Source organism: Benincasa hispida, unplaced genomic scaffold, assembly GCF_027475165.1.
Source record: "Benincasa hispida cultivar pf3 unplaced genomic scaffold, pf3_genome.v1.1 HicScf920, whole genome shotgun sequence".
NCBI classification, from domain to species: Eukaryota; Viridiplantae; Streptophyta; class Magnoliopsida; order Cucurbitales; family Cucurbitaceae; genus Benincasa; species Benincasa hispida.
The window spans coordinates 7,867-35,681 of NW_028327065.1; the positions used below are offsets into that span (position 1 = coordinate 7,867).

At 35.7% G+C, this 27,815-nt stretch overlaps 1 protein-coding gene, 1 long non-coding RNA gene and 2 pseudogenes across 3 annotated transcripts; all 4 read right to left on the bottom strand.

Annotated features, from left to right (window-relative positions):
- Positions 1 to 946: 946 nt before the first annotated feature.
- Positions 947 to 22,665, bottom strand: LOC150029783 (pyrophosphate--fructose 6-phosphate 1-phosphotransferase subunit beta-like; annotated as a pseudogene). Its single transcript, XR_016527326.1, has 14 exons — positions 22,541 to 22,665; positions 22,226 to 22,376; positions 21,998 to 22,061; positions 21,561 to 21,649; positions 20,817 to 20,947; positions 20,621 to 20,684; positions 20,363 to 20,586; positions 17,411 to 17,526; positions 17,195 to 17,275; positions 3,916 to 4,142; positions 3,462 to 3,521; positions 2,868 to 2,938; positions 1,217 to 1,378; positions 947 to 1,118 (listed from the first exon to the last, which is right to left on the bottom strand). The product of XR_016527326.1 is annotated as a pyrophosphate--fructose 6-phosphate 1-phosphotransferase subunit beta-like (transcript).
- On the bottom strand, positions 5,139 to 14,130 carry LOC150029784 (pyrophosphate--fructose 6-phosphate 1-phosphotransferase subunit beta 1-like). Its single transcript, XM_090310355.1, has 10 exons — positions 13,917 to 14,130; positions 13,734 to 13,787; positions 13,543 to 13,647; positions 13,234 to 13,336; positions 12,600 to 13,068; positions 6,165 to 6,218; positions 5,972 to 6,078; positions 5,659 to 5,764; positions 5,428 to 5,494; positions 5,139 to 5,312 (listed from the first exon to the last, which is right to left on the bottom strand). The coding sequence occupies exons 5-10, from the start codon at positions 12,681 to 12,683 to the stop codon at positions 5,236 to 5,238; spliced, it is 495 nt and encodes a 164-aa protein (XP_090166481.1). The 5' UTR covers positions 12,684 to 13,068; positions 13,234 to 13,336; positions 13,543 to 13,647; positions 13,734 to 13,787; positions 13,917 to 14,130; the 3' UTR covers positions 5,139 to 5,235.
- On the bottom strand, positions 14,137 to 16,751 carry LOC150029785 (uncharacterized). Its single transcript, XR_016527330.1, has 4 exons — positions 16,580 to 16,751; positions 16,152 to 16,378; positions 15,685 to 15,744; positions 14,137 to 14,297 (listed from the first exon to the last, which is right to left on the bottom strand). It is a non-coding gene; the product is annotated as an uncharacterized LOC150029785 (long non-coding RNA).
- Positions 21,898 to 27,815, bottom strand: part of LOC150029786 (pyrophosphate--fructose 6-phosphate 1-phosphotransferase subunit beta-like) — a 35,299-nt pseudogene continuing 29,381 nt past the window's right edge.

Here is a 27,815-nt window from a genome sequence, read left to right on the forward strand (position 1 = left end):
TTTTGAGATTTTTGCCAAAACTATCTCATGATAGAAAAGTCTAAGTATGCATGTCGTAGCGGTTGGACCATAATATGTAAGGAACCGGTCGTTACACCTTCAGATCTCCATCCCTCATATTTGTTGTACTAAAAAAATTGCAAAAAGTGTAAACAAATAGATATAAATTCTTTCATACAAATATATCGAACATGATTTTCTTAGAACAAAAAACAGGGTATGAAGATTACCTTGATTTTCTTAATATCGTTTATTTAATCATTCATTATTTGGTATACTCGTTGACTAAATTTTATCTATTAATAGTTATAAAAAAGGAGATTTTCAAAAAAATTTTAAAAAATAGGGAAACTATTTACACAAAATAATAAAATCTTAATATTCTTTATCTAGCATAGAGACTGACAGAAGTCTATCGGCATAGAAATCTATCTGTGTCTATCAATGTTTTTTTTTTTACTTTTTCTGTAAATAGTTTGACATTTTTTCTATTTGGAAAATTTCTCAATAAAAAATTATTTTAGAATTTAACCTTTTTTTTTTTTTAATACAACAACATGGGGGATTGAGCAACTTCCAACCTATAGGAATGTTTGAGTTTTTATTTTATAATATTTTATTTTTGATCATTTGCATGTTAGTAAAAAAAATAAATATTATAAATTTGTCCTTATAAATTAATAACTATTATGTTATGAATAATTTATTTTTATTACTATTGTTAATATAAACTCTGTTTGAAGAACTACTTTATAAAATAAATATTTAGTTAGTTATGTAGGATCTGTTTGCTTGTGGAAAAATGGTTTTTTTAAAAACTTATTTTTATTTAAACATCCTTCGTGAATATTTATTAAAAAAAACATTTAAAAAGTTATTTTAAATACTTATCAAACATTTATTTTTTTTAAAATGACTTATTTTTTAAATTAAACACGTGAAAATATATTACAAACACACTTTAGTTTATTCTTATCATCAGCGTGAAGAAAATACATCAAAATTATCTCTCTGTTTAAATTTATGCAGTCAGTTCTACATATTTACATTTCATGATCCCTGTAGGACACCCTTGAAACCATACAACGTGCTTCCTTTTGCATGAACCTGTAGGAAATCTTCAACAAAATTATAGAATCTGCTAATTAGCCACAACTTGAACAGAAAAGCAAACATTTATTCTTGATTTATAAATGTGGACACAATGAGACCCTACCAAATAGTCTAGAAATCACATTATGCCCTCTCAGTGCTTGGCCACAAAACTAGACAACTCCAATCTTCAATTTCTTATTCATCTGCATCGAACTGGAATCACTTGGCACCAACATTGCCGACGGTTGGCCGAAAAGATCAGGAAACAGCTTTGTGATCTCATCTGCACGCACATATAACACACAACTCAAACACTCTAAAACCTTAAGAAGTAGCAACTGGCCTCAAACTCATTCTGTAAAACTCAAGTTCCAAACAAAAGCGAGATCTATAATCATAAGAAAAACACAGTAAAAGAATAAACAAAACTCAATGCATGTCACTACTCTTCCTTCGAGACATCAATCAACTCAGAGCTAGGAGGGCCATCGAGGATTTTGAAGGGGTTTTTGAGAATAGAGGGAAAAGGGTGAGGTTGATCGATACGGTGAGCTTGGACTTCACTATACACAGTAGAAACACGGCCGATCTCCGACGGAGAAGATGCAATGACGGGGGAAACATCGGCATTAGCGATGAAAGGTGGAGACATTGGTAGGAGAGAAATGAAAATGAAAATGGGGAGATAGGTAGAGAAATGAAAGATTGAATCAATGAAAGAAGTGGAAAATTGAGTGTTCGACAAGGTCAAGAAGATGAAGAAGGACTCGACTAGAATAAGAGGAAAGAGCTTGTGGATGAAATGGATAACACTCTAAGAAGGGATTTCGGTTCTTCAAAAGCTCCATATGAGTTCCTGATGTGAGGATTTGGCCAGCAAGAGACTAGAATTTTTATGGCTAAAACAACGAGAGAGAGAGAGGGTTTCAATGAAACGGAATTTTTCATTGAACAAATGAAAAGAGATATTTGGTCTCCAAGCGAATGTAACAAATTTAATCTACTTTAAAACACATTTGGTCTCCATGAAATTAATAAATTTGCATACAGATAAAGACCTCCACCAACATTTGATGAAAACCCAACCTTAGCAAAAAGAAAAGGCTTACAACAAATCCCAACCAAAAACACCTGGAGACTCTAGTGGAAAAGGGACAACCAAGGTAAATATTTAGAACTCGGCTATGCTCCACAAAACTTGCCACTTTAGGAGGTTTTTTGCAAGACATGGAAGGTATTAATAGTTCCCAAAGAACCAACCAAGAAAATAAATGAACTTTCGATGGGATTTTTAGTTTCCACCAAGAAGTGAGAACGTAAGAATAGCAAAACAAATAAATAGGCACTTCACAAGAGGACTGAGGACCCAGACGACTCAAAGAGAACTTTCATATAAACAAGAAAAGAATAAAAATGTACAAAATATTGAATGCAATATAACATGAAAATTGACTAATTTGAAAGTAAACAAGAAATTGAACAAAAAAAAAAAATATAACAAAATGGTGTTTCCATATATTTTGTCTGTAACTGATTCAGGTGCAGTCTGCCCATTGCTATAAGTAAACTGAAAAGTCAATGCATTTAAGTCAGATAAACATAGATACATCATTGTTGTAGTTGTCATGGATTATAAGATAAAGATCATAATTTTCAACTAACATTTTGCAACAAAAGCATTATGCTTCATCAAAAGGTTGCATTTTTACCAATAATTTCATTTAATTAAATATAAAGGGCAGTGCAAAATATTTTTTTTAAAAAAAAATCACCTTAATACCCCAATCGTATTCAGGTCCACCTAGATTGTGTGACTTGCACTCATTATAAATCCTCCGTTGGCCTGTATAGAACCAAAAAAGATTATGCAAAAAGGCAAAGGAGCATGAGTATAAAATACAAAAAGTTAAAAGTGAATTTTTTTTATCCCCGCTTGACATATTTAATCAATTCCAATTCTGATTTGTCAGTTACTAACTTAGGATTTTAATTTGAGATTCTATTCTGGAGATGAAAATACCCACGAACTAAAATGTCATCTCTTTTTCTTTGTCCATGCCCTATAGAATCATAAATCACAATCCTAAACAACTAATCACTCAAAGAACCGATTAAAAGAGAAATAAAATAAGTCAAAAAATAAAGATCAGCTAGTTTCAAGAAATCAAGGAACAGAAAAATCATAAACTCAAGTGTGACATAATATTTGACAAAGACTAATTCAAATATTTTTTAAAACAATGATAAGATAAAGAGCTAGATTTTAAGATAGAAAAATATTCTAGGCAAGATTTAGAGTTAATATGTGACTAAATCACTCAAATTTAATAGCCTGAAGGTAAAAGACTACTACAACTTTTTCATACCTTTTAGTGTGTTCTTCTACTCCGTAACTTGAATTGGGGACAAAAATAAAGTGATTCAACCTAGCAAAAAAGTACATGATGAACTAACCAAATACAACAGTCGTAACAATTTTTTATATTGTTTAAACTAACATCCACACTAATCGACACTAATGACCAAGTTACTTAACTAATATTTCAATATTTTAGCTTTAATGACATTTTGCTATAAACTAAATAATAATACATGAAGTATCAAATTTTAACAAAGGGCAAACAAAAAGAGAGAAAGAAATAGAAGAAAGGAGTATAAATGGAAATGAGATGAAGAAAACAGAAAAACAAAAAGATATTGAGATACAATCATATGAATGGAGAAAATTAAGCAAGAGATGGAGAAGATAGGAGAAACAGAGATAGAAAAAGAAAGAAAAAGGAGAAAGAAGGACAAGAAGAAAGAAATCAAGTGAAATACCATAAGATGGAGAGAGAAACAACTAGCCCTTCGTTTCGCCAACAAAGAAGTCATCTTTGACGATTTCTCATTCCTTCTTTACCGAGCCGCCTCTCTTCGCCATTCGAAGTACTACCTCTGCCTTCCCTTTTGAGAACATACCCAGGAGCCCTCATTTTCCAATAATTAAAAGAAATACCATAAAGCTTCGTCTGTGATTTTGTCGGCCGACCCTTTACAAGACAATACTGAGCAAAAATATACACCAACAAAATAGACATTACAATGAACTTAACACATTCATAATAATTCATGTAAGAATGGAAACTACAAAGAAGTTAGATATCTCACTTCCAACTATGGAATTTGACCCGAGACTTAATTAAAATATCTTATCCAAATTCTGAAAAATAGGTTCGATTTTCATCAATTTGGTTGTGTAAGATACCTATATCCAGATCACCTGCTCCATTCTTCTTTTAGATTTGAACTTGCATAATCAATGGTAGGATTCTGATCTGACCTCCTCACATGACAAATGGAGCGGCGTGAATTATAATATAAGACTGGGAAGGAGATTAAAGGAAACGACATTTACTCTAGAAAGAGATCATATTACCATCTAGTTCCACCATTGTCTTCTTGATCACGGGCTTGAACTTACTTGCCAAACGAATTCTACCTTTAGAAAGAGATCATCAAATGATAAATATTAAACTAGACTTCATGAAGATGTTCTATCAATCCAAAGCCTTTCAAAATTGTTAAGTGAAAAGATACTCCACTTTTACATGATGATACTCCACTTTTATCCTTGTTTTTCTGATCTTACATGCACATTGACTAGTCTTTATAGTATTGTGTTAGTAACTATTAAGTTATTTGGATACTCAAAAAAAGAAAAAAAAAAAAACTTTTAAGTTTCATCAACTAGAAAATTGTTGTCTTTTTAATATAGATTGGAGAGTTTTTTTCTTCTTCCATTTTTTTTCTTCTAGTGAACTCCATTGTTCTCATTTTGGCTGGATAATTGATACTCTGTTTGTCATTTCCCTTCTTATTCCCCATAAAACATATTCTAGAAAAAAATTATTAACTTGTTATTCAAGAAAACATGAGAACAGGAATGCACGTTTTCATGAAAAAATCATATCGTGTCTCCTCTCCACGTCCATTAACGAAGTTAATGGAGTTCTGCCAGCCATCCAATCTTCAACTAGAGCAGCCAAAGTTCCTACCTGGTATGCATAACTAGTAAGTAATAAAAACGAGGAAAAATCTATGGAGGAAACTGATATCAAGAAAAAGAATGAAAGGTTAAAAGGTTAGAGACTAAAATGATCAGAAGGTACAAGAATTGGGACAGACAGATCGATGATATTGTTCCAGTTTTTCCACTCTGGAGGAGAGCTCTAGCACTGTAACCCAAACCATGACAATAAGTTGAATCAATGTTCGTGGGTAAACCACACATCCCTTCGTACGTATAAGTCAAAAGAAGAATTAAACAGAGATAACACACAGAGCACTAACCAGCAAAGTACACTTTTTCTGTAGATCGAGCATCAACCATCACATTACCAATCATTTCTGAATATATCTGCATAAACATCAGCAGAGCCTATTAAGAGTCTCATCTCATGAATGCGACATTCCATTTTTTCCTTGAGTTCTTGAAGAAACTACTTCAACTTTGCAATAGTCTCCAAAGTTCAGTCCAAACGGAATATGAATTCTAAAGCAATTACAAAGAGAAATGAGTACCTTACAAGCAGAATCAAATCCAAAACTTGTGGGGACCTCTTTGCATTTAAGATCACCATCGATAGTTTTTGGGCAACCAATTACTCGGGTTTTCAAATTCTTACTCCTAATTTGAAAACAACAGAAAGAAGGGGAATATAAATAACAGAGTCTTGCACACAAAAAAATGGTACCCTAGAGTAATTAATTACTCAACCTTATATTTCTGCAATAAAAACAACATATAATAGCTTATCCATATACGACAATGAGAGTGAGAAAGAGAGTAAAAAGAAGGGAGGCAATAAACAAATTTCATAGTTCTGAAAAATACCTAAAGTTTTCAGCAAGGAGACAAGCATTTGTGTTGGAATCATCTCCACCAATTACAACAAGGCCATCCAGATCAAGATTCTGAGCAGTTTCTTTAGCTTGCTTAAACTAAAAATAGAACCGAACTATCAATTAATGCCTTGACTACAACTAAGATGTCTCAAAATGAAAATTCTAGGCAGATAGAGTTTCACCTGATCTGGAGTTTCAATCTTATCCCTCCCACTGCATATCATATCAAAACCACCCTGATAAAACAAAAATGCATTTAAATCAAGAATTGCATTCAAATGGCAATCACTTCGCATCAAAACTGCACATATTCACACTAACAATTCTAACAAGCGAAAGCTAGAAATCCCTTCAAGAAAATTAACCTGATTGCGATACGGGTAGATAAATTGTGCAGTCAGCGGATCTTCTGGTAAGTATTTAGAATATTGACCATGATAGCAAGGCTGACATTCTCACCTACCACGTTAGACGATAACGACTTATCAGAGTGGGAATCCCACCAATAGTCAGTGCACGGCTCTATAAATAGAGCCTTGACGCCATGAAGGAGGGATGGACTTTTATACCCAAAGATTGAGATTTGCACGAGAAAAAAATTCCACCTCCATATTTCACCCCAATTCTTAATTGAAGCTTCGCCGAAGTAAGAGACTACAAGGGCTTTCTGCATTCATCCAACCATTATATCACTAGCAGCCTTAACATTCATCTGTGGGAAGCAAGAGATTACTAACAACTTCCCTTCACCTTATCTCTTTATCTTTTTAGTTGTTGTATTGCATTTTGTTTAAGAGATTGTTCATTTGTGTATTCAACAACTATTTTAATATCATCATGTTCACTTTTATCATCTTATCTATCCTCACTTTCACTTTATCTCTTGTTATAAGTAACTAATTCTAATGGGGTAAGGGTGAAGATTAATATCATGATCTAAGTAGAATCTGTGGAAGTTATTTTGTTTGCTTAATATATGAATATTAAAATGATTGCCTATGAGTATTCAATGAGTCAAGTAGTTATGACTAACTACCTGAGAAGGAAAGTAGTTGTGGATCTCATTAAGCAAAGCAAGAAATATTTTTCAACCCCGAAGCTTATTTTCTCTACTTGTGTATGTTAAATAAGATTAAGTGTAAGTTAATACTAGGTTGTAGGGAAAGCTTGAGGATGCTAAGGAAGGAAAGAAAAATGATTTCAAGTGTTGTTTACTAAGGGCTCTCAAGTGTTAAGTGAAAGAGTAAGAAGGCTTGGTTAAGGAGAGAAATTTTGACTAAGTGTTGAAGGTCATGGTGCATTGACGATCATGCTGAGGTGTGCGACAGCCTAAGAATCTTAAGGTTAAGATGAAAGCTAGTGGCGTGAAGAAGGACATTGGCTAAGTGTTGGCCGAGAAGACGATGCCATGCGCTAGCCGAGACTCACGTTGAGGTTAGGTGGGCAAGAACGCGTGCATGGGCGAGGATGCCTTAAGCGATGCGGCTTGTGCGTGCGTTGGTGTGCAATGGTCGGGCAAGGATGTGTGTAAAGTAAGGCCATGCGATGATCTTGAGACTAGGCATCGGGTGCGAGAAAGGGCGCTGAGGCGTGCATTGGCTGAGAGGTGTATGCGTCCAAGTAAAGCCATGCGTTGGTAAGAGTTAGGAAGCTATGCATTGGTGATTAGGGGAAGCTTTCAGCTTAATCACCAATTGTAGTGGCCAGTTGTCGAGATTAGAAGGTTTAATGTTGACTTAGTGGGATAGGTGGCAGCCTAAGTGTAATTAAGGTCATGCATCTCTTAATCTAAAAGGGAAGCCTCAGTTCAAGAACTTGGTTTGGACAATTATCTCGTGCTAAAGGGGTGATTCCACAGCCATTTGAAGGCTTAAGGAGTGTAGATGAAGCTCTGAGGTTGCTGGAAGGAAATTCATAAGAATTCAAGTTGAAATCAGAAGATTTCCTCAAGAGGTCAAGCTCTCGGGTGATTCTGAGCAAGGTGTGAAGATTGAAAAATTCTGACCAGATCGTGAAGAATTTGAAGCTCAAATTTTAAGATAAGTTAAGACATTTTAAAATAAGTTTGTAGAAGGGAAATTCCCGAAATAATGTCTGGAAAAATAAGTAAATTCAGCTTGAATTTGAATTTGGATTTTTGGATTGAATAATCATGCAACTGCAACCGTTGAACATGCAGGCAACTCAACCGGGCAGGCTACAGATGTGCGCAAAGGCAAAATGACGCAAGGCATTGCATGGGTGTGTACGCTAGGTTGCACACGAGGGTTGTACAAGTGTGCACGCGAGACGCTGCATGGAAAGGTTGAGTATGCATTGAGGCGCGCAGTTGCGTTAAAAGACAAAATTTACTCCTCGTGCTTAGAAATGTGTCTTCGTTGGCTATCCTCTCCATCAACGTGGGTATAAGTGTTCTCATCCACCCTCCCACAAGTATTTTATTTCGATAGATGTCACCTTTCTAGAGGATCAACCTTCCTTTCCTATTAGTCATTTTCAGGGGAATAGCTCTAATGAAGAGACTAACTAGTCCCAATCTTTGTTCTTTTCTGATTCCCTTCCTAATCCTATCTTGAATATTACCGACACTGTCTCTGTCTTACCTATCAAATAGGTCCATGGATAAAATACTAAAGGAAGAATCTCAAGAAGGAAATTGGGCCACCTATTGTTTCTCCGGTAACGATCTATGAGTCCGAACCAACATTAGCCCAAGGTGAACTCATACTTCCGTCTCTAATAACCTCAATATTTGTGTTGAGAATGAAAATGATGCTCATACTCGTCTCTGATAATATTGGTATTTGTGCTAAAAATGATATGTGTACTGTGGAAGAAAATAGCAAAACTAATGATAGCAGTAATGATTGTACTAAGAAAGTTGTGGCTGATATGGCTGGGAATAAACGAGTTGAAGCAACTATTCCAGGTAGTGATATTGTTACAGGTGAGGTGAGTTAGTGGGAAAGGCACTAAAGGATGTGATAAACAAATAAGTGGCAATCATAAGGAGTTGGCCAAGTAAGAAATATTGAGGTTCTACAAGATGAAAGTGAAGCTTAACAATCTCAAACTAGCTCAACTGAAGCTCGTGGTGAAAGAGATCATATTACCATCTAGTTCCACCATTGTCTTCTTGATCACAGGCTTGAACTTACTTGCCAAACGAATTCTACCTTTAGAAAGAGATCATCAAATGATAAATATTAAACTAGACTTCATGAAGATGTTCTATCAATCCAAAGCCTTTCAAAATTGTTAAGAGAAAAGATACTCCACTTTTATCCTTGTTTTTCTGATCTTACATGCACCTTGACTAGTCTTTATAGTATTGTATAAGTAACTATTAAGTTATTTGGATACTCTAAAAAAGAAAAAAATAAATAAACTTTTAAGTTTCATCAACTAGAAAATTGTTGTCTTTTTAATATAGATTGGAGAGTTTTTTTCATCTTTCATTTTTTTTCTTCTAGTGATCTCCATTTGTTCTCATTTTGGCTGGATAATTGATACTCTGTTTATCATTTCCCTTCTTATTCTCCATAAAAAATATTCTATAAAAAAAATTATTAACGTGTTATTCAAGAAAACATGAGAACAGGAATGCACGTTTTCATGAAAAAATCATACCGTGTCTCCTCTCCACATCCATTAACGAAGTCAATGCAGTTTCGCCAGCCATCCAATCTTCAACAGAAGCAGCCAAATTTCCTACCCGGTATGCATAACTAGTAAGTAATAGAAATGAGGAAAAAATCTATGGAGGAAACTGATATCAAGAAAAAGAATGAAAGGTTAAAAGGTTAGAGACTAAAATGATCAGGAGGTACAAGAAGTGGGACAGACAGATCGATGATATTGGTCCAGTTTTTCCACTCTGGAGGAGAGCTCCAGCAGTGTAACCCAAAGCATAGCAATAAGTTGAATCAAAGTTCGTGGGTAAACCACACATCCCTCGTACCTATAAGTCAAAAGAAGAAATAAACAGAGATAACACACAGAGCACTAACCAGCAAAGTACAATTTTTTTCGTATCATCTCATGGCCATTCGCTCGTACCATTGGTAAGTTTACATTTGAAAGTCAAGTAGCTGTAAGCCTAACCCATCACTTGATTGGCCATTTTCTTTACGAGTTCATAATGGAAGTCTAGATACTTGATACCCCTAATTATCAAATATGAATTTAAAAGATCTTAATGCATTTACCAACATGCATGTTTTTGAGTTCATAACTTATTTGCCTACTACCCAAGTGCTAAATATAATATGTGTTAATCACTAAATTATTAAACAGGAGGGTTTAAGTAAAACAGCAAAAGTTCAAGCACGAATAGAATAAGTACCCAAAGAAATGTGACTACCCCTTGAATTGGCCGCCCATTATATGCACCTTGTTGCCTTCTCTTTTCCAACTCAATTTCATGGAAAGACATGTATAAAACAAAAAGAAAAAACAATCACTTGGACAGGAGCGTTAAAGTAAAACAACAAAAGTTCAAGCACGAGTAGTAAGTTTCATTTTCCATAACCTATCCTCATCTATAATATTTATTTTTCCATAACCTATCCTCATCTATAATATCATGGGCAAGAATTTCATTGAGTTCCGAAATAAGCTGTTGCACCTGTAGAAAGCGGGTTATAAATGATATCAGTTCAAGAATGACATATTGATCCCTTTAGACTCTCTCTTTAGACTCTCTCTCGAGTAGCTCTTTAGACTCTCTCTTTAGGTTCTCCATTTTCTTTATGTTGTGCTCGACATCCCTTTAGAGCTACTCGAGAGAGAGAGTCTAAAGAAAGAACCTAAGATTTGAAAGAGCTAAGTTAGAATCTAGACTCGAGAGTGCAATGATTAGAACTGCATAAACAAAAGATAGGAACCTAGAGATAAATTCTGTTTGCCAACCTGCATCGCATGCATCCTAGAGATAGGTATGATATTATGTGGTCGCCTTATATGTGTATGTGTCATTTTTTCATCGCATAAATAAGAATAGAGGCTTATGTGTAGGTCCTATAGTCTTATCGCATATATCGCATGCGTTCTAGCATTAAAAGTCGTAGCATTCGCATCGAGAGATGATTTACTATTGTATGTGTGTTGCATGATCGCATAGCATGAACGCATCCTAAGAAGTGTTAGCCGAAACTCTTCTCAACCCATTCACCGCATACTTATCGCGTCCCGTTTTATAACTCTTTTCGAACTCCGCTGTATTTGTTTATTTTTATTACCACAAACAACATTCCCAATAACTACTTGATTTATTTGGTTACCGCAAATTCTTCTGAGAAATTACCACCGCATATTTTTTCCCAAGTCCCTGTGTTCGACCCTGGACTTACCAAGAAACTCAGTGGGGTATACACTTGAATTCCACTGAGAAAACTTAAGTGCTCAACGCATTTTCATCCATAATTCCACCTCATAAAATAACGCATCAGGGTGCCATGGATGGGCGGTGGAGCTGACTCTCCCGAGATCTAGCTCCGATCGTAGGCTTTGGTCGTTTCTCGGAATGGAAGAAGGAGATGAAGAATTCTCAAGCCTTCTTCTCACGCATTTGTCTGGATCGCAGGGAAAAACTCTAGATAAGTTGACATTCTGCTCACCGGCTTCTTTATATAGAGATTGGATCGCCGACAGCATTAATGGACTGCTCTGATTCTGACATTCGCGACGCGTTAGTCCTTTCTAAATCTCTGCTGCTAATGGCGTAGTAGGTGAAATGTCAACATCAGTTTTTTATTTTCCCAAGATGTACGTTGATGCGTTCATTCCACCAACCTTGCGTTGATCCCTCTATTATGCGTTATCGTGTAGCCGCAATCTTGTAGTGACCGCATTCGCTTAATACCGCAACTTCGACACGGTGATCGCAATCGCTTGACGAGCGCAACTACCATGCGATGGACGCATGCCTCGCCTTCATTTTGGCTTGCCCCCACATGTGTCATGCGGACATCCAATTACGAGCAAGACGCTCTTTCTCAAACTAGACTCATACATACTTAGCAGCAGAATTGCGGTATTTGTTTATGCGTTGATCCTGGCGACTTACTTTCGTTTCGGCTTGCCCCCACGTGTGTCTTGCGGACATCCAACTACAGGTATGTGTCATTCACAACTTAACTCTTATCAACATGTGTTTCTCCATTGCGTTGGCAGTGGAGTTGTTATTCTAATTTTCCTTTTTTTTCTTCATATAGCCAAAAATAGCAAGGTTGAAAATAAATACCTCACCCCAAAATTTAAAATGCGGCAATGTCCTCCTTGCCAATAGATTGAAAGAAGTCATCCAATGTTCTTAAGAAGTTTGGTAAAGGATCAGTTTGAAAGAAACCTAGCAGACCACTAACTTTTAGAAACATTTCTTGAGGTGATTGTCCTAAAAATAAGTTGACTCTAGTATATATATAAAAAAAAAAATAGATGCATGTGATTCATCTTTGAAATCATAAATGGCAAAGAGAAAGCATGCGGCGACTTACTAAATATATCAATGTTAAATGATTGCGGTAATCAAACAGGATGCGGTGATAAAACTTTCAAAATTAAAATACGATGCGATGGTGCAGAATTTGGAATAGAGTGAAGGAAAAATACAACACCAAAATTTGCGCTGTCGTCGGCATTGTCTGTCGATGCCTCCTTCTTTGCGGCGATCTTCCTTTACATTGCATCAAAGAAAACATTGAGAGGGTAATGATAATAATAAAGTAGTTGTATCTTCATGCAGCGCCTCCGCAATCGTGTGCCTTGATCGTTTGCAAAGAAAACATTGAGAGGGTAATGATAACAGTAAAAGCAAATATATGATAACAGGTAATAATAAGGTGATGAAAGTTCATGAAGTATTGAGGTAGAAAAAGGATATTCGAAAAGAATGCATCCGTGATGAGGTCTTCACATAGTAGCTCAGGGACTACTTATTCCAAGCTGGGCCTTTCACGTCCACGGTGGCATTTTCTTCTTCTCTCGTTCTTCCAGAATCTTGACTGTTTTAATCCGGAGCTTTTCTCGATTGATGTTTATTATGATTTCCTCTTTGTGCACATTACCAATCATTTTTTAATATATCTGCATAAACATCAGCAGAGCCTATTAAGAGTCTCATCTCATGAATGCGATATTCCATTTTTTTCCTTGAGTTCTTGAAGAAACTACTTCAACTTTGAAAGAGTCACCAAAGTTCAGTCCAAACGAAATATCAATTCTAAAGCAGTTACAAAGAGAAATGAGTACCTTGCAAGCAGAATCAAATCCAAAACTTGTGGTGACCTCTTTGCATTTGAGATCACCATCAATAGTTTTGGGCAACCAATCACTCGGGTTCAAATTCTTACTCCTAATTTGAAAACAACAGATAGAAGGGGAATATAAATAACAGAGTCTTGCACACACAAAAAATGGTACCCTATAGTAATTAATTACTCAACCTTATATTTCTGCAATAAAAATAACATATAATAGCTTATCTATGACAATGAAAGTAAGAAAGAGAGAGCAAAAAGGAGGGAGGCAATAAACAAATTTCATAGTTTTGAAAAATACATAAAGTTTTCAGCGAGGAGACAGGCATTTGTGTTGGAATCATCTCCACCAATTGACAAGGCCATCCAAATCAAGCTTCTTAGCAGTTTCTTCAGCTTGCTTAAACTGAAAATAGAAACGAACAGTCAATTAATGCCTTGACTACAACTAAGACGTCTCAAAATGAAAATTCTGGGAAGAAAGAATTTCACCTGATCTAGTGTTTCAATCTTATCCCTCCCACTACATATCATATCAAAACCACCCTAATAAAACAAAAATGCATTTAAATCAAGAATTGCATACAAATGGCAATCACTTCGAATCAAGACTGCACATATTCACACTAATAATTCTAACAAGTGAAAGCTAGAAATCCCTTCAAGAAAATTAACCTGATTGCGATATGGGTAGATAAATTATGCAGTTAGTTCTACATATTTACATTTCATGATCCCTGCAGGACCACCCTTGAAACCATACAACGTGCTTCCTTTTGCATGAACTTGTAGGTAATCTTCACCAAAATCATTGAAGCTGCTAATTAGCCACAACTTGAACAGAAAAGCAAACATTTGTTCTTGATTTATAAATGTGGACACAATGAGACCCTACCAAATAGTCAGAAATCACATTATGCCCTCCCAGTGCTTGGCCACCAGACTAGACAACTCCGATCTTCAATTTCTTATTCACCTGCACCGAACTGGAATCACTTGGCACCAACATTGCCGACGGTTGGCCGAAAAGATCAAGAAACAACTTTGTGATATCATCTGCGCGCACTTATAACACACAATTCAAACACTTTAAAACCTTAAGAAGTAGCAACTGGCCTCAAACGCATTCAGTAAAACTCAAGTTCCAAACAAAAGCAAGATTTACAATCATAAGCAAAACAGTAAAAGAACAAACAAAACTCAATGCATGTCACTACTCTTCCTTCGAGACATCAATCAACTCAGTTACCAAACAGAGTACAAAAAAAAAAAGCACGTTATGAAGGCTAAAAACTCCAAAACAAGAAGAGAAAGTAAATGATCTATGGATAATAAACACCCGGATTGCCAGCGGCAGAGCTAGGAGGGCCATCGAGGATTTTGAAGGGGTTTTTGGGAATAGAGGGAAAAGGGAGAGGTTGATCGATACAGTGGGCTTGGACTTCGATATACACAGTAGAAACAAGGCCAATCTCCGACGGAGAAGATGCAATGACTAAGGAAACATCGGCATTAGCGATGAAAGGCGGAGACATTGGTAGGAGAGAAATGAAGATGAAAATGGGGAGATAGGTAGAGAAATGAAAGATTGAATCAATGAAAGAAGTGGAAAATTGAGTGTTCGACAAGGTCGAGAAGATGAAGGACTTGACTAGAATAAGAGGAAAGAGCTTGTGGATGAAATGGATAACACTCTAAGAAGGGATTTTGATTCTCCAAAAGCTCCATATGAGTCCCTAATGTGAGGATTTGGCCAGCAAGAGACTAAAATTTTCATGGCTAAAACAACGAGAGAGAGAGAGAGAGGGGGTTTCAATGAAACGAAATTTTTAATTTAAAAAATGAAAAGAGATATTTGGTCTCCAAGCGAATGTAACAATTTAGGCTACTTTAAAACGCATTTGGTCTCCACGAAATCAATCAATTTGCATACAGATAAAGACCTCCACCAACATTTGGTGAAAACCCAACCTTAGCAAAAAGAAAAGGCTTAAAACATAAATCCCAACCAAAAACACCTGGAGACTCTAGTGGAAAAGGGACAACCAAGGTAAATGTTTAGAACTCGGCTATGCTACACAAAACTTGCCAATTCAGGCCTAAGACATATGGGAGGTTTTTTGCAAGACGTGGAAGGCATTAATAGTTCCCAAAGAACCAACCAAGAAAATAAATGAACTTTCTATGGGATTTTTAGTTTCCACCAAGAAGTGAGAACGTAAGAATAGCAAAACAAATAAATAGGCACTTGAGCTAGATTTTACAAAGACTAATGCAAGTGTGACATAATATTTGACAAAGACTAATTCAAACATTTTTTAAAACAAGGATAAAATAAAGAGCTAGATTTTAAGATAGAAAAGCAAGATTTAGAGTTAATATGTGACTAAATCGCTCAAATTTAATAGCCTGAAGGTAAAAGACTACTACAACTTTTTCATACCTTTTAGTGTGTTCTTCTACTCCACGACTTGAATTGGGGATAAAAATGAAGTGATTTAACCTAGCAAAAAAATACATGATTAACTAACCAAATACAACAGTCGTAACAATTTTTTATATTGTTTAAACTAACACCCACACTAATGATACACACACGCAACACTAATGACCAAGTTACTTTACTAATATTTCAATATTTTAGCTTTAATGACATTTAGCTATAAACTAAATAATAATACATGAAGTATCAAATTTTAACAAAGGGCAAACAAAAAGAGAGAGAAATAGAAGAAAGGAGTATCAATAGAAATGAGATGAAGAAAACAGAAAAACAAAAAGATATTGAGATACAATCATATGGATGGAGAAAATTAAGCAAGAGATGGAGAAGATAGACGGAGAAACAGAGATAAAAAAAGAAAGAAAAAGGAGAAAGAAGGACAAGAAGAAAGAAATCAAGTGAAATACCATAAGATGGAGAGAGAAAGAACTAGCCCTTCGTTTCGCCAACAAAGAAGTCATCTTTGACGATTTCTCATTCCTTCTTTGCCAAGCCGCCTCTCTTCGCCATTCGAAGTACTACCTCTACCTTCCCTTTCGAGAACATACCCAGGAGCCCTCCTTTTCCAATAATTAAAAGAAATACCATAAAGCTTCGTCTATGATTTTGCCGGCCGGCCCTTTACAAGACAATACTAAGCAAAAATACACACCAACAAAATTAGACATTACAATGAACTTAACACATTCCTAATAATTCATGTAAGAATGGAAACTACAAAGAATTTAGGTATCTCACTTCCAATTATGGAATTTGACCCGAGACTTCATTAAAATATCTTATCCAAATTCTGAAAAATAGGTTCGATTTTCATCGATTTGGTTGTGTAAGATACCTATATCCAGATCACCTGCTCCATTCTTCTTTTAGATTTGAACTTGCATAATTAATGGTAGGATTCTGATCTGACCTCCTCACATGACAAATGGAGCGACGTGAATTATAATATAAGACTGGGATGGAGATTAAAGGAAACGACATTTACTCTAGAAAGAGATCATATTACCATCTAGTTCCAGCATTGTCTTCTTGATCACAGGCTTGAACTTACTTGCCAAACGAATTCTACCTTTAGAAAGAGATCATCAAATGATAAATATTAAACTAGACTTCATGAAGATGTTCTATCAATCCTTCAAAATTGTTAAATATTGTCTAAGTAACTATTAAGTTATTTGGATACTCAAAAAAAGAAAAAAATAAATAAACTTTTAAGTTTCATCAACTAGAAAATTGTTGTCTTTTTAATATAGATTGGAGAGTTTTTTTCATCTTTCGTTTTTTTTCTTCTAGCGATCTCCATTTGTTCTCATTTTGGCTGGATAATTGATACTCTGTTTATCATTTCCCTTCTTATTCCCCATAAAAAATATTCTATAAAAAAAATTATTAACGTGTTATTCAAGAAAACATGAGAACAGGAATGCACGTTTTCATGAAAAAATCATACCGTGTATCCTCTCCACATCCATTAACAAAGTCAATGCAGTTTCGCCAACCATCCAATCTTCAACAGAAGCAGCCAAATTTCCTACCCGGTATGCATAACTAGTAAGTAATAGAAATGAGGAAAAAATCTATGGAGGAAACTGATATCAAGAAAAAGAATGAAAGGTTAAAAGGTTAGAGACTAAAATGATCAGGAGGTACAAGAAGTGGGACAGACAGATCGATGATATTGGTCCAGTTTTTCCACTCTGGAGGAGAGCTCCAGCAGTGTAACCCAAAGCATAGCAATAAGTTGAATCAAAGTTCGTGGGTAAACCACACATCCCTTCGTACCTATAAGTCAAAAGAAGAAATAAACAGAGATAACACACAGAGCACTAACCAGCAAAGTACAATTTTTTTCGTATCATCTCATGGCCATTCGCTCGTACCATTGGTAAGTTTACATTTGAAAGTCAAGTAGCTGTAAGCCTAAGCCATCACTTGATTGGTCATTTTCTTTACGAGTTCATAATTGAAGTCTAGATACTTGATACCCCTAATTATCAAATATGAATTTAAAAGATCTTAATGCATTTACCAACATGCATGTTTTTGAGATATCAACTGATTTGCCTACTACCCAAGTGCTAAATATAATATGTGTTAATCACTAAATTATTAAACAGGAGCGTTTAAGTAAAACAGCAAAAGTTCAAGCACGAATAGAATAAGTACCCAAAGAAATGTGACTACCCCTTGAATTGGCCGCCCATTATATGCACCTTGTTGCCTTCTCTTTTCCAACTCGGTTTCATGGAAAGACGTATAAAATAAAAAGAAAAAACAATTACTTGGACAGGAGCGTTAAAGTAAAACAGCAAAAGTTCAAACACGAGTAGTAAGTTTCATTTTCCATAACCTATCCTCATCTATAATATCATGGGCAAGAATTTTATTGAGTTCCGAAATAAGCTGCTGCACCTGTAGAAAACGGGTTATAAATGATATCAGTTCAAGAAAAATATTCTAAGCAAGATTTAGAGTTAATATGTGACTAAATCACTCAAATTTAATAGCCTGAAGGTAAAAGACTACTACAACTTTTTCATACCTTTTAGTGTGTTCTTCTACTCCGTAACTTGAATTGGGGATAAAAAGGAAGTGATTCAACCTAGCAAAAAAGTACATGATTAACTAACCAAATACAACAGTCGTAACAATTTTTTATATTGTTTAAACTAACATCCACACTAATGATACACCCACGCAACACTAATGACCAAGTTACTTAACTAATATTTCAATATTTTAGCTTTAATGACATTGAGCTATAAACTAAATAATAATACATGAAGTATCAAATTTTAACAAAGGGCAAACAAAAAGAGAGAAAGAAATAGAAGAAAGGAGTATCAATGGAAATGAGATGAAGAAAACAGAAAAACAAAAAGTTATTGAGATACAATCATATGAATGGAGAAAATTAAGCAAGAGATGGAGAAGATAGACGGAGAAACAGAGATAAAAAAATGAAAGAAAAAGGAGAAATAAAGACAAAAAGAAAGAAATCAAGTGAAATACCATAAGATGGAGTGAGAAAGAACTAGCCCTTCGTTTCGCCAACAAAGAAGTCATCTTTGACGATTTCTAATTCCTTCTTTGTCGAGCCGCCTCTCTTCGCCATTGGAAGCACTACCTCTGCCTTCCCTTTCGAGAACATGCCCAGGAGCCCTCCTTTTCTAAGAATTAAAAGAAATACCATAAAGCTTTGTCTGTGATTTTGCCGGCCGGCTGTTTACAAGACAATAATGAGCAAAAATATACACCAACAAAATAGACATTACAATGAACTTAACACATTCCTAATAATTCATGTAAGAATGGAAACTACAAAGAAGTTAAATATCTCACTTCCAACTATGGAATTTGACCCAGGACTTAATTAAAATATCTTATCAAAATTCTGAAAAATAGGTTCGATTTTCATCAATTTGGTTGTGTAAGATACCTATATCCAGATCACCTGCTCCATTCTTCTTTTAGATTTGAACTTGCATAATCAATGGTAGGATTCTGATCTAACCTCCTCACATAACAAATTGAGCGGCGTGAATTATAATATAAGACTGGGAAGGAGATTAAAGGAAACATAATTTACTCTAGAAAGAGATCATATTACCATCTAGTTCCACCATTGTCTTCTTGATCACAGGCTTGAACTTACATGCCAAACGAATTCTACATTTAGAAAGAGATAATCAAATCACAAATATTAAACTAGACTTCATGAAGATGTTCTATAAATCCAAAGCCTTTCAAAATTGTTAAGAGAAAAGATACCCCACTTTTACATGATGATACTCCACTTTTATCCTTGTTCTTCTGATCTTACATGCACCTTAACTAGTCTTTATAGTATTGTGTTTGTAACTAGTAAGTTATTTGGATACTTAAAAAAAGAAAAATAAAATAAACTTTTAAGTTTCATCAACTAGAAAATTGTCGTCTTTTTAATATAGATTGGAGAGTTTTTTTTCATCTTTCATTTTTTTTCTTCTAGTGAACTTCATTGTTCTCATTTCGGCTGGATAATTGATACTCTGTTTGTCATTTCCCTTCTTCTTCCCCATAAAAAATATTCTATAAAAAAAATTATTAATGTGTTATTCAAGAAAACATGAGAACAGAAATGCACGTTTTCATGAAAAAATCATACCGTGTCTCCTTTCCACATCCATTAACGAAGTCAATGCAGTTCCGCCAGCCATCCAATCTTCAACTGGAGCAGCCAAATTTCCTACCTAATATGCATAACTAGTAAGTAATAGAAACGAGGAAAAAATCAATGGAGGAAACTGATATCAAGAAAAAGAATGAAAGGTTAAAAGGTTATAGACTAAAATGATCAGGAGGTACAAGAAGTGGGACAGACAGATCGATGATATTGGTCCAGTTTTTCCACTCTGGAGGAGAGCTCCAGCAGTGTAACCCAAAGCATAGCAATAAGTTGAATCAAAGTTCGTGGGTAAACACAACATCCCTTCGTACCTATAAGTCATAAGAAGAATTAAACAGAGATAACACACAGAGCACTAACCAGCAAAGTACAATTTTTTTCGTATCATCTCGTGGCCATTCGCTCGTACCATTCGTAAGTTTACATTTCAAGCACGAATAGATTAAGTACCCAAAGAAATGTGACTGCCCCTTGAATTGGCCGCCCATTATATGCACCTTTTTGTTTTCTCTTTTCCAACTCAATTTCATGGAAAGACATGTATAAAACAAAAAGAAAAAACAATTACTTGGACATTGTCGTGTGGATCTCTTTCAAGCAACAATTGTTCTTTGATTGCTCGTGGGAAAAATTCAAAAAAGTAATGAGATTGAGTTAGTTTCTTTTTCCATAACCTATCCTCATCTATAATATTTCTTTGTGCATAACCTATCCTCATCTATAATATCGTGGGCAAGAATTTCATTGAGTTCCGAAATAAGCTGTTGCACTTGTAGAAAGCAGATTATAAATGATATCGATTCAAGAATGAAATATTGATCCCGAGAATCTTAGGTTTAGTGGATAGTGAGTATACAACCAAAAGAAATAAACACAATTAGTTACAATAACAAGACAAATACCACCGGAATGAAGTCAAACAAACCCTCGAGAATAAGTACAACACCATAATTAATAACCAAGTTCAGAACGTTTACTAAATACATCGACAATGTAGTCTGTAACGTTTTTCAAGGTAAGCTTCTTAGCCGCAACCTGCAAATCACATTGTAAATTCGATGTACCCTATAAACTAAAGCTCTATTAATAAATGAGTCAACATTCAAAACACATTATTTTTTGTCTAGAAACTTTTTCGCCTGCATACATTCAAAACCAATAAATCTCCATGAGTCAAATACAACTAGGTGGTAGAGAACAAATTTTTCAAAGCAGACAAAAAAGGCATCCAATATCACTTAGGCAATTGAATATGATATGGGATGTCAATACTTAGTTCCATTGCACCATATTAAAAGTTTCAACCTAATTCCATGAATCCTTTGTTTATCACAACTTTTCATCTTTACCCTTAAGTTTTGTTTGATATTTACCATTCCATGTAAAAATGCAAGAAGATAAAATTCTCAAACAGGATATATTAACGGACTCAACAATTTCAGTTTTCATAGTTACATAGTATCTGTTGCAAAGATTATTAGTTATTACTGAGACAAAATCTAATTCTCAAAGAGAATAAACTACCCTAGGGTTGCATGTGGAGGTAAATGCCCCTCTTGACAAAGATTTCTATCTGGTAAAGCATGTGGAGATAAATGTTGTCCTTGACAAAGGTTTCTATCTTAAGTAGTTTAAATAAAGCAACTACTTTTTCTCCAATAATAGTAATATTTGGATGAGTTTGCAAAGCACACTCCAGTGTGATGTGAAAAGCAGCACGACCCATAAGCCGTCCAACTGTGGATATATGTACACTTTAATGTCATATGATAATAAACTTGAAACTTGAGTGAGAAACAAAAAGGTATCAACATCACAACAATGAAAAAGTACAACCTCACATTAGGTAGGTCAAATAGAGAAGGTTAATAAAATTGAGCAGCCGTGAAGTGCACTGTATTTTACAGATAAAGCAACAAGATGGGATTTATTATTTATATTATCTATTTATTTATTTATATATTTTTTAAAAAAGTGGACATATCTGAACTTTAAATACTGGTAATGTCAATAATTCAGTTATTATGAACATGTCAGCACATCAGAACTATTTTTAGTTTCAATTTCATTAAGCAAAATGCTTACAGTGGTAATATTTTCCTGTAGATCGAGCATCAACCATCACATTACCAATCATTTCTGAATATATCTGCATAAACATCAGAAGAGCCTATTAAGCATCTCATCTCATGAATGCGACATTCCATTTTTTCCTTGAATTCTTGAAGAAACTACTTCAACTTTGCAACAGTCACCAAAGTTGAGTCCAAACGAAATATGAATTCTAAAGCAGTTACAAAGAGAAATGAGTACCTTGCAAGCAGAATCAAATCCAAAACTTGTGGGGACCTCTTTGGATTTGAGATCACCATCAACAGTTTTTGGGCAACCAATCACTTGGGTTTTCAAATTCTTACTACTAATTTGAAAACAACAGAAAGAAGGGGAATATAGATCATAGAGTCTTGCACACAAAAAAAAATGGTACCCTAGAGTAATTAATTACTCAACCTTATATTTTTGTAATAAAAATAACATATAATAGCTTATCCATATATGACAATGAGAGTGAGAAAGAGAGCAAAAAGGAGGGAGGCAATAAACAAATTTCATAGTTCTGAAAAATACCTAAAGTTTTCAACGAGGAGACGTGCATTTGTGTTGGAATCATCTCCACCAATTACAACAAGGCCATCCAAATCAAGATTCTGAGCAGTTTCTTCAGCTTGCTTAAACTGAAAAATAGAACCGAACTGTCAATTAATGCCTTGACTACAACTAAGACGTCTCAAAATGAAAATTCTGGGAAGAAAGAGTTTCACCTGATCTAGTTTCAATCTTATCCCTCCCACTGCATATCATATCAAAACCACTCGGGTAAAACAAAAATGCATTTAAATCAAGAATTGCATTCAAATGGCAATCACTTCGCATCAAGACTGCACATATTCACACTAACAATTCTAACAAGTGAAAGCAAGAAATCCTTTCAAGAAAATTAACATGATTGCGATACGGGTAGATAAATTGTGCAGTCAGTTCTACATATTTACCATAAAAGCTAAGTTTTCGATTGGGCTAATATTATAAGCCTTCGGGCTTAAAAATGGTTGTTTCATTGTTTTTTCATTTTAATTTTGTAGGTCCATTGTCTTGAACGTGTCGCAGTTGTGCCCTTAAGTGTCCAGTCGTGTCAGGGCGTGTCAAAAATTAAAAAAACAATAATGAAATAAGGCGTGTCGGACACATGTCGGCGACGTCAGGACGTGGCAGTGTCGGACACATGTTCGACACCGACACTTGGCCACCTTAGGAGTGGCAATGCTTTATAGATAAATAGAGGGAGTGGGGTTGGGAAGTGGGTGTCAAATTTTTTGGAATTTCATTTGGTAAATTTGGGAGAGACTAGCCCTCTCGTAAGGTTAGGTTGTCATGTTACTTTTATTAAATAGCATATTTCCATATTTGAGTGTTCTTGAATTTTCTTGTTCTTAAGAGCTCTAATTAGGAAGTATCCTAATAAATTGGTATCAATGCTCGTTCTTTCTTGGGAGTACTGTTTTTTTCTTTCTTTTTTTCTTTTGGACAATGGGAGAACAAGAACCATAGACATGAAGCGAGTGCCTAAAACGAATTGCTAATCGCAAATGTTATATGACAGATAGAGGAGAAACTCCATGGATGTGGGAGTAACTGCAAAATTGGGTTGCAGATTGTAAGCGCATAACGACAAATAGAAAAATTCGGGAGGAGAAATTGCGAGAAACTTAAAGCGCAAAAATGGAATGAGAATTTCAAGTTTGTAAACAAATCTACAATTGACAATCATTCTAAGATTGCTAATGTCTCAAACCTGAAGAACTCTTTATGGTTCAATCGAAGATGGAAACCAAACGGGGAAGATGAAGAAGTCGAGGAGGAAAGACAAAAAGAAAACCTACCCATAAAAAAAAAGGTCGAGACAAGCAAAGAAAACTCACCGATGGACGTAAGGTCAAGGAGGCAAAGTGACAAGCAAAATAAAAACGTTTGAATGATGAAAAAGGAAAAAAGTTGGAGATGCAAGGAATGAAAAAAGGAGAAAAATACCAATGGAAAAGGTGGTGTCAGACAAATGACAACTCGATTGAAGAAGCCGAATGTGTCAAAAGTCTCCAATGATTGGACGAAGAAAATATTGCTTCTCAAAGTTGTAGTGGAAGGTTGTGTTGGGTTTTGGTAAAATAGTAAAAGTGCAATCATCCCACATCAGAAAAACTCAAAAAAGTCATGGGCTCCAAGCATTATAAAAGGAATCTATGTCTTTGGTTTCAAGTCATCTCAGTTAGAAACATTTTAAGCTTAGGTGTGTTAAGTCTTGTTAAATTCCCTTCTGCATTCTCTAGTTCAAAAATGGGAAAAAGGGTATGAGTAGTCAAAAGCTTTGAGAGTGATGTTATAATTGGGGTCGAGGAGAGAATTATTCTGAGAATGTAACAATTTTTTGCATAATGAATCTCTTTGATGGGCTGTTGTTTTCCGTTGAGTTTGAGTTTTTCACGCTAATTATTGTGTTTCCAATTTTATTATTTTCTTTCAATTTTTTAGTTATTTTTCTGCTTGTTCATGCAATAGAAGTGGAAGGTTTTTCCCAATAAGTTGACCACGATGGAGAGAGAAGACACCGGTAGTTCATTGGTTAGGGTGGCAAAGAGACTGGCAGATGGAAAAATGACAACTGACAAAAACATTGGTGGGCAAAGTCAGTGGGAGACGAGGAGGTTGGATGTGCTGAAATTTGTAGATGGAAAATTATGGTGGATGGAGAAAGAGGCTTGAGGAAGGGGTGGACTTGCGTGAAAAGATGGGAAAGCAAATGGTTGCCCATGTGAAATGTCAAAAGGTGTCGGCCAACCTGATAACTTGTAGAAATACAAATTATTATAGTCTTTTACTTGGAATAATGATGATAGATAAGAAGAATATGTGTCAATCTTCTTAAGTATTCATGTTATTAAACTTGTGTGAAGCATCTCAAAAACATCTACTACCCCATATCATGAGTTATGTTGCACCAAAGTGTCTATTTTGCAGACTGATCGTAGGACCTACATCAAATGTGCAAAACCCCTACCCGACGAACAAACAATTAGTCGCATGCCTCGGGATCTCAGAGTCAATACCAGCGGATCTTCTCGCAAGTATTTAGAATATTGACCATGATAGCAATGTTGACATTCTCACCTACCACGTTAGACGATAACGACTTATTAGAGTGGGAATTCCACCTCCATATTTCACCCTGATTCTTCATCGAAGCTTCGCCGAAGCAAGAGTCTAAAAGGGCTTTCTGCATTCATCCAACCATTATATCACAAGCAGCCTCAACATTCATCTGTGAGAAGCAAGAGATTACTAACAATTGCCCTTCACCTTATTTCTCTATCTTCTTAGTTGTTGTAGCCTTTTGTTTAAGAGATAGTTCATTTGTGTATTCAACAACTATTTTAATATCATCATGTTCACTTTCATCATCTTATCTATCCTCACTTTGGCTTTATCTCTTGTCATAAGTAACTAATTCTAATGGGGTAAGGGTGAAGATTAATATCATGATCTAAGTAGAATTTGTGGAAGTTATTTTGTTTGCTTAATATATGAGTATTAAAATGATTGCCTATGAGTACTCAATGAGTCATGTAGACTAACAACCTGAGACGGAAAGTAGTTGTGGATCTCATTAAGCAAAGCAAGAAATATTTGTCAACCCCGAAGCTTATTTTCTCTACTTGTGTATGTTATATAAGATTAAGTGTAAGTTAATACTAGGTTGTAGGGAAAGCTTGAGGATGCTAAGGAAGGAAAGAAAAATGATTTCAAGTGTTGATTACTAAGGGCTCTCGGGTGCTAAGTGAAAGAAGTGTAAGTTAATACTAGGTTGTAGGGAAAGCTTGAGGATGCTAAGGAAGGAAAGAAAAATGATTTCAAGTGTTGATTACTAAGGGCTCTCGGGTGCTAAGTGAAGAGTAAGAAGGCTTGGTTAATGAGAGAAATTTTGACTAAGTGTTGAAGGTCATGATGCATTGACGGTCATGCTGAGGTGTGCGATGGCCTAAGCATCTTAAGGTTAAGATGAAAGCTAGTGGTGTGAAGAAGAACATTGGCTAAGTGTTGGCCGAGAAGAAGATGCCATGCGTTTAGCATGGGCTATGCGCTAGTCGAGCCTCACGTTGAGGTTAGTTGGGCAAGGACGCGCGCATGGGCGAGAATGCCTTAAGCGATGCGGCTTGTGCGTGCATTGGTGTGCAATGGTCGGGCAAGGATGTGTGTAAAGTAGGCCCATGCGATGATCTTGAGACTAGGCATCGGGTGCGAGTAAGGGCGCTGAGACGTGCACTAGCTAAGAGGTGTATGCGTCCAAGTAAAGCCATGCGTTGGTAAGAGTTAGTAAGCTATGTGTTGGTGATTAGAGGAAGCTTTTCAGCTTAATCATTGATTGTAGTGGCCAGTTGTCGAGATTAGAAGGTTTAATGTTGACTTAGTGGGATAGGTGGCAGCCTAAGTGTAATTAAGGTCATGCATCTCTTAATCTAAAAGGGAAGCCTCAGTTCAAGAACTTGGTTTGGACAATTCTCTAGTGTTAAACGGGTGATTCCACAGCCATTTGAAGGCTTGAGGAGTGTAGATGAAGCTATGAGGTTGCTGGAAGGAAATTCTTAAGAATTCGAGTTGACATCAGAAGATTTCCTCAAGAGGTCAAGCTCTCAGGTGATTTTGAGCAAGGTGTGAAGATTGAAAAATTCTGACCATATCGTGAAGAATTTGAAGCTCAAATTTTAAGGTAAGTAAGTTAAAACGATTTTAAACAAGTTTGTAGAAGGAAATTTCCCAAAATAATGTCTGGAAAAATAAGTAAATTCAGCTTGAAGTTGAATTTGTATTTTTGGGTTGAATAAGCATGTAGCTGGGGTTGAATAAGCATGTAGCTGGAACAGTTGAGCACGCAGGCAACTCAACCGGGAAGGCTACAGATGCGCGCAAAGGCAGAATGACGCAAGGCGTTGCATGGGTGTGTACGCTAGGTTGCGCACGAGGGTTGTACAAGTGTGCGCGCGAGGCGCTGCATGCAAAGGTTGAGTATGCATTGATGCGCGTAGTTGCGTTAAAAGACAAAATTTACTCCTCGTGCTTAGAAATATGTCTTCGTTGGCTATCCTCTCCATCAACGTGGGTATAAGTGTTCTCATCCACCCTCCCACAAGTATTTTATTTCGATAAATGTCACCTTTCAAGAGGATCAACCCTTCTTTTCTATTAGTCATTTTCAGGGGGAGAGCTCTAATGAAGAGACTAATTGGCCCCCGTCTTCGATCTTTTCTGATTCCTTTCCTGATCCTATCTTGAATATTACCGACACTGTCACTGTCTTACCTACCAAATAGGTCCATGGATAACATACTATAGGAAGAATCTCAAGAAGGAAATTGTGCCACCTATTGTTTCTCCGGTAACGATCTATGAGTACGACCCAACATTAGCCCAAGGTACTCATACTTTTGTCTTTAATAACCTCGATATTTGTGTTGAGAATGATAATGATGCTCATACTCGTCTCTGATAATATTGGTATTTGTGCTAAAAATGATATGTGTACTGTGGAAGAAAATCGCAAAACTAATGATTGTACCAAGAAAGTTGTGGCTGATATGGCTGGGAATAAACAAGTTGAAGCAACTATTCCAAGTAAGAAATATTGAGGTTCTACAAGATGATAGTTAAGCTCAACAATCTCAAACCAGCTCAACTGAAGCTCGTTATGAAAATCATTGGAAGAACTTTCTAAGTCAATCCAATCATGAGGCAATCATTATGCCTCAGGGACCAATGACAAGAGCTAAAAAACTTGAAAAGGGATTAAACGCTT

Bases quoted from the DNA above. Each gene is read 5' to 3' on its own strand.
- LOC150029784 (XM_090310355.1), bottom strand. From the start codon at position 12,683: ATGTTTTCTTTGATGCAATGTAAAGGAAGATCGCCGCAAAGAAGGAGG. The intron at 6,219-12,599 runs GTGTTGTATTTT...TTGTTTTATCAG, and splicing joins CGACGACAGCGCAAATTTTG to GGTGGTTTTGATATGATATG. The intron at 5,313-5,427 runs GTTAGTGCTCTG...TTTGGGTTACAG, and splicing joins AGAAAAAGTGTACTTTGCTG to TGCTAGAGCTCTCCTCCAGA.